At 49.1% G+C, this 7,302-nt stretch overlaps 1 protein-coding gene across 1 annotated transcript in view; it reads right to left on the bottom strand.

Moving 5' to 3' along the window:
- MARCH4 (membrane associated ring-CH-type finger 4) overlaps positions 1-7,302 on the bottom strand; it is a 116,984-nt gene that overhangs the window by 88,703 nt on the left and 20,979 nt on the right. The window contains exon 3 of the mRNA XM_008055556.2: positions 1,679-1,689. Coding sequence (XP_008053747.1) covers positions 1,679-1,689 — 11 coding nt within the window. The remainder of the gene's footprint in view (positions 1-1,678; positions 1,690-7,302) is intronic.

Genomic DNA, 7,302 nt, shown 5'->3' with positions numbered 1-7,302 from the left:
CAAAAAAAAAAAAAAAAAAGAAAACTGAGGCACACAGCTGGCTGGGGGCTGCACAGACCCCCACCGAAGCTTCCTGGACTCACAAAGTCAGCGTCCAGGTTGTGGACTACTCTGCAGCTGTCAGCTCCGCTTCCTCCTCCTGTCCCCTTCCCCTCCCCTGATGCTCAAGCGTTTGCCCTCCCTGAGCACCCAGGAAAGCAGTTGCTAGAACCATTCGGAGGAGACAGGCAGGCGGTGAGAAATACCAGCAGAATGCTGTTCATTAATTTATGCCACTTCCCAGCTCCTCCAGTCTGCCTGCTCCCTGCTGGTCCTTCCGTGTCCTGACTGGGATGGCTGTTCTGTTTGTTTCCATTGTCTGAGAAATAAGATGGCTTTGACTACACCCACAGTCTCTCGTAAATGACTATATTCTGGCTGCCTAAAGGCAGAAGGCACCATCTGTATCCCTCAGTCACCGGCTTCTGGAAGAGGCCTGCTTGCCTCTTCCAGTGGGGACCTGCACCTGATCCAAGGGACCCCGTCAGCCTGGACCCAGCCCCACCCTACCCCTGCTGCTGGGTGTGGATGGAGCCTCGGGAGGGCTGGGGAAGGGGTAGAATCTGGATGGGCTGATGGTCATCTTCTTAGCTTCCAAGACAGGGCAGGGCCAGGCGGAAGAGAAACAAACATTTTTGAGGGCATGAGGCAGGACTCAGTCAGTCGGTCAATGTCAAAGTCTTAGAAGCCCTGGTACTTCCTGTGTCCAGATCCTGCTCTCAAAGCTGGGGACCTAGCAGTGAATGCAGGGAGACAATTCCAGCACATCTGGGTGAGAACGTTATTCAAAGTATCCCACAGTCCAGACCTACACAGACACCAACCCATCCTCTGCCCTATCGCCCTGATCTCCTCTACTGGGCCAGGCATTAACCCTTCAGGTGCTGGCCCCGGTGAGGTCAGGGAGGGGGAGTCCCAGGGACCAGTGAGTCCCAGCCAGGATGGCAAAGGCCCAGACAGCAGCTGCTCCCCAACCAGCACAGGACTGCGGGGTGACAGCAATATTAAACATCAACTGGGTACACTGAGGGTCAGATAAGAGGGTTGGAAAGGACTGTAGCAAGCTGCTCATAGTTCGGGGAACTACTGCTCAGCAACAGCCCGTAATTGCCTCATGGGAGGAAGAGGCCCATTGATTCCTTTTCAAGAAGAATCAGACCTGGTGACAATCAGATCTGGTGGGGGTTGGGGGGAGAGCAAGAGCGAGAGAGAGAGACAGAGAGAGAGAGAGAGAGAGATTTTGATTTTTTAAAAAATGACATACCCAGCCTACGCCAAAGAAAATGACCCTTTGCCCGCACCCCCCTGGGAACCCCTGAATGAGCCTTCCGGCCTTAGGACATCAGGAACTGTGCCGAACTCTACAGGGTATACCTGCAGTTAATCCTCACAGCCTCCCATCAGGTTCATGTTTTTCCCTCCACTTGAAAGATGAGCAAGTGATCATCAGTTTTCCAGGGGGTGACAGGAGCCCATGGGGCGCCCATCTGGTACAAGGGCAGGCAGCCGGTTGAACCCAAATCTACCTGTCTCCACAGAGGAGAAAGGACCCTCTTGGATGCAAAAATGTGCCTGTACTCCAGTGGGCACCTGTCCTGTTGACGATGGACTGGAGCTGAGGGTAGACCTGTAGGGAGACCAGCAAGGTTGCTAGGGGTGGCTGCTACTGGCCTAGGATGGGAATGGTGGGAAGGGGGCATGAATCTGAATGTGGGGGTGAGGATAGGGTGTCTGTGTTAGAGATTCTGGAGTTTATTCCAACCAGAGGAATGAGTGAACTTGGGTCCTGGTAGAAGAATTAGGGACCCCCCTAAGAGAGTTAGGAAGTGGGCTGAGGGTTTGTTTTCCATGGTCCTGCAGAAAGGTCCACGAGCCACTGTCTTCTCTGCACCAGCCCAGGGAGATGATTGTCAAGTGTGGCAGTATACCCCCCTTTGAAGACACCTACTCTGCCTGGGTCCCCGATCCCCAGCGGGGTCACCAGCTGGTAGGTGGGCGGTCACCTTCTGCAAGACCATACTTTAATGACCATTATAGGAGAGAAGGGGCTGAGGGAAAGGCAGGGGAGGCAGAAAGAACTACCTGGAAAAGAAGCATGGAGACAGGAGCATGCATGTCCATGAAAGGAATGGTGAATTGTCCCATTGTCCAGAAGGACAGGGAGCAGTAGAAAGTGAAGGCTTAAATGGAAGGCTGAGGCCAAGTTGAGTGGCCTCCTACGGGACTAAGACTTGAGCTATTTTATTCAGTAGGCAATAGAGAGCCATAGAAGGTTTGGTGGCCGGGTCTCTGTCTTATCTTAGTTCAGGCTGCTGTAACAAAATATCATAGACTGAATGGCTTAAACAAAAGACACTTCTTTCTCACGGTTCTGGAGAGGAGAAATCTGAGATCAGGGTGCCAGCATGGTTGGTTCTGGTGAGGTCTCTCTTCCCAGATTGCAAATAGCTGCCTTCTAGCTGCATTCACTTTTTTTTTTTTTTTTTTGAGTTGGAGTCTTACTCGGTCGCCCCACCTGCCGGGTTCTGGCGATCCTTCCGCCTCAGCCTTCCGAGTAGCCAGAATTACAGGCATGCGCTACCACGCCCGGCTGATTTTTTATTTATTTATTGTAGAGATGAGGTCTTGCTGCCCAGGCAGGTCTCAAACCCACAGGCCCAGGCAATCCACTCACCTCAGCCTCCCAAAGGCGCGGTATTACACGCTGAGCCATGGAGCCCGGGTTCTAGCTGCATTCTTAAATGGCTGCGAAAGGGAGTTCTAGCCTCTTCCTCATCTTATAAGGACACTCATCTCATTATAGAGACTCCACCTCATGACCTCATCTAAACCCAATCATCTCCCAAGGGCCCACCTCCTAATACCATCACACTGGAGGTTAGGATTTCAATTTATGAATGGGGGGTGGGGGTGAGCACAAACATTCAGTCTTTCACTGTGTCTGACGACTTAAGGCTGGAGCTGATTTCTGAGCCCCTAGCTATATATTCCTTATACGTCTCCACATGTCTCTCATTCTGAAAACATCCCTGCGAGAAACGTGTTAAACAGTTTCACTTTGCATGTGAAGATATTGAGCAATGCCCAACAATGTCCCTGAGGTCATTCAGCAGCTGATAAATGACAGTTCAGGATTATAACTGAAGTCAGGAGGACGTCGTAAGACTAGAGGTCGAGAGAGTGGCTAGAAGTACTATCCAGGTATGACTGGTCCCATCTGTAACGACAATCAAAGCAGGAGAAATGCCAGAGACAATGAACGCGGGAGTCCTCAGCGTGGGACCTAGGGACTGAGCTGGCACGGAGGGGGCCTGAGGAGAAGTCACAGATGATGGGGGGATGGGAACCCCAGTGAAACCGTTAGTAATATAGGGAATTTGGGGGAGAGCTCAGTTTTCAGAAGATAGTCTTACTGTGGTTTTAGAAAAGTTGTGTTAGTTACAGAGGAAGGGGAAATGTCATTTTTACTTCCCAGCTTGCTCGTACAGACACATCCCAACTTTTTATCTCATCCACAACAAAAATACTCATTTAACAACACTTACCCTTCCTCCATGTAACATGCTCTGATCTTTCCCACCCTGTTCTCTTCCATTTCAGGGTAGGTTATGGCGTGCGGAAGAAGAATGCTGTCTATAACTCGGTCATGCCATTGAGTTCATGACCAGCAAGTGAAAAGTGGCCTGCAGGATGGCCAAGACTTCACCAGAAGCAGGGGTGGGGGGAAGCAGCCAGTCCTCGTGGCCACCGCAATGGACATCACAAAAAAGGCAGAACCAGGAGAGAAACTGATATTGGCAAGAAGGGGAAATCTAGGTACCAAATGTGTGGAGGAATCGAGGCGAGCCATGCTTCGAAAAGGCCACTTACTTATACAACTAGGTCACCAGGCACCTTCCAAGAAACAGTTCCAGTCAGTGGCAGAGGTGGAAACCAGATTGGAAAACAGGGGCAGGCATGAGCAGGGGAAAGAAGAGGGTTGCTCAAGACCAAATATACCCTTCTGCAGAGGCGAGGGGGGGAAGGGGACAGACCAGGTAACGATAGACATCCACCCAAGTGAAGAGGGAGTGATAACAAGTGGAAGGAGGGAGATGGTGGAATGTGAACGGCTGACTCCAATTTTCTCAGGAAAGTAAGAGGCAAAGTCATCTGCTGAGAATAAGGCTGGCAACTTGGTGCCAATGGGAAATATTTGCAACAGCTGCCTGGAAGCATCACCAAACAAAGAAATGAAAGAAATGCTGACTAGTCAGAGGACCCGTGTGGATGCTGTGGTCTGTGAAGCCTATGGTTTGCCGGGTTTGGGGGCTCCTACGCTCTCCCTGTCAAGGCACGAACTGTCAAGGCACCAACTGTCAAGGCACCAACGTCTTCTCCCCAAAGGTACACGTCAGGCTCCATCAGCCCAAGGTTCAGGGGATGTTGTTAATTCCCTGCTAAAAGGTCAAAGAACACAAACTATTATATTCTGTGTTTTTTTTTTTTTAAAGAATTCTGCCTCTAGGCTTTCCAAAATAAGCTTCTTCTTTTAGATTTCTGATGCTACTTCCAATAAGTCTCTTGAGAACACAGCCTAGCCCATCTGGACCAATCAATCAGCTTTATCATCAAGCGGCATTTTTCTCCACTTTCTTTTCCTGGGATTTGCAACCCTGTCTGCACATTGGAATTGCCTGGGGAAAGTTAAAAATACTCATGCCTGATCCCACCCCCAGAGATTGACTTAATTGGTCGGGTTTTGTGTCTGGGCATCGGTAAAGTCCCCCCAGATAATTCTAATATGCCATCTAAGGATGAGAACCACTAACTCTGAATGTTCAAAGTGTGATCTGTGAGTTAGAAGCAGCGGCATGAACCTGGGATGAAGAATGTCAGGCTCTCCCCAGATCTGAGAATCCGGGAATCTGCAGTTCAGCAGGAACTCTAGGCAGTTCATATGTACATTGAAGGCCAAGAAGCTCCGTGCTAGAGATCTAACCTCTTAAATCCGCCCACTCCATAGAAGATCAAATAGAAGGGTCTCAGAGATCACACCTCTTTATCTCCAAACAGCCTTGCAAACAGCTGAAGTCTGCCTTCCCATGGAGCGTGAAAACAGGCACCTATCAACCAATCACCAATAAATGCTTCCTGACATTTGGACAAGCAGTAACTGAGTGTGGTCTCTTGGGTTTAACAGTCTACAGGGTAGCTAGCTGGAACATTCTTGTAGGGTGACCAACTGTCCAATTTGTCTGGGACTGTCCTAGTTTTAGCATTGTAGATCCCACATCTTGGGAAATTTGTCCATCTCGGGCAAATTAAAACAGTTGGTCACTCCATGTCAAGTGATATTTTGAACTGATTTTAAGCCCCTACCCAACAACAACATGTGTGTGTGCATGAACACATGTACACGCACACCATCCAAAGGAAGATCTGCTTCTTTGGTGCCCATCACCCTCTCATAAACACATATAGCTAGGAGCTTTAGTGTTTTGTGAATGTAGTTCATGCTTAGGAATGTTGGTTCATGTGTTCAACAAAAATTCATCGAGTGTCCTCAGTGCCGGCCTCTATGCAGCATCAAAGCAGACATAACACCTGCCCTCATGGAGATTACAGTCTGGAGGAGCATACAGAGGGATGACGTACAGTGGGGTGAGTGCTCTCATCCGTGGAAGGAGCACAGGGGTCTGCAGAAGCCTTTAGGATGAGCGCCCGACCCGCACCCGGGGACCAGGAGCATCTGAAAGGTGGGAGAAACTAACCAGGTGAGGAGCAAAGGGCATATGTGAGGGACAGAGAGGGTCTAAGCAGAGGGAATGGGGGTCTGCGGGCTGGGAGAAAAGATGGCAGGGCTCCTTTGAACCTGAAAGAAGGTTCACATCCCTAGGGAAGATACAGTGAAAGCGGGGAGGTGAGGTTGGGCCATAAATGAGTCTGGAGAGGTAGGTAGAGGCCGGCCTGCGTACAACCTTGGAAAACTAGTCAAGGAGCTGGGGCATCACTGGAAAGAATTTAAGCCCATTTAAAAGAACCAGATTTGAGTGAAGAATGATCAATCACTCTACAGTTCTGTAGAGAACAGAATGGAGAAAATTTTAAAATGAAAGCAGGGAGTCAAACTAGAGGCTTACCAAGTCTCTTTTCAGGAGAGAGAGGAGGGTTGCTTGAGCTGAGTGGTAGCAGTTTAGAAACAGAGAGAAATGGATGGTTGGAAGAGATATGTAGACAGCAAAAGTCATAGAAGAATGTGTTGATTAAAAATGCCCTTGACAGAGAAAGAATGACTACAGAAAGAGAGGAGTTGAGGATTATGCATAGGTTTCCTTTTTCCCTTTTTAGTGTTTTATTTTGAACTACTTCTAGACTTACCAAAAAGTTGCAAAAATAGTATAGTTTTCATATTTCCCTCATGGAATCTCTCCTAATGTCAACATTATACATATTCACTGCACAGTTATCAGAACCAGGAAACTATGGTACACACTATGGTACAGGCTCAGCCTGTAATCCCATGCTCTGGGAGGCTGAGGTGAGTGGATTGCCTGAGCCCGCGGGTTCGAGACCCGCCTGGGCAACTTGGCGAGACCTCATCTCTACAATAACTCAAAAATTAACCAGGCATGGTAGTGCGTGCCTGTAGTTCCAGCTACTTGGAAGGCTGAGGAGGAAGGATTGCTGGAGCCCAGCAGGTCAAGGCTGTGGTGGCCGGGAGCAGCCACTGCACTCCAGTCTGGGCGACAGAGTGAGACTCCAACTCAAAAAAATAAATAAATAAATAAAAGAACTTATTTGAATTTCACTGGATTTCCACTAATATCCTCTTTTGGGTTCCAAATTCCACATCGTGTTGTTATTTAGCCCTGGTCTCCTGCCGTTGGAGCACTTCCTTGGTTTTGGGGTTGGGTTTTTGTTTGTTTTTCAAGATTTTGACTATTGATCAGGTCAATGTCCTTCCCTTTGGGCTTGTCTGGTATCTTCAGGTTTCCGCCTGAGCCCGCGGGTTTGAGAACAGCCTGGGCAACATGGTGAGACCTCGTCTCTACAGTAAATCAAAATAATTAGCTGGGCATGGTAGCACGGGCCTGTAGTTCCGGCTACTTGGAAGGCGGAAGGATTGCTGAAGCCCACAAGTCAACACTGGGGTGGCTGTGGGTGTGCCACTGCACTCCAGCCTGGGTGACGAAGTGAGACTCCAACTCAAAAAAAAAAAAAAGAAAAGAAGGTAAGTTCCTTGAGGTCAGGGGCCTTGTCTGACTGCTCACTGACAGACTC

The sequence above is a fragment of the Carlito syrichta genome, unplaced genomic scaffold (genome assembly GCF_000164805.1).
Source record: "Carlito syrichta isolate Samal-C Ts95f unplaced genomic scaffold, Tarsius_syrichta-2.0.1 Scaffold301884, whole genome shotgun sequence".
Lineage (NCBI taxonomy): Eukaryota > Metazoa > Chordata > Mammalia > Primates > Tarsiidae > Carlito > Carlito syrichta.
Note: the sequence above shows the minus strand (reverse complement) of the source record. Positions and strands in the feature narration are given on the sequence as shown.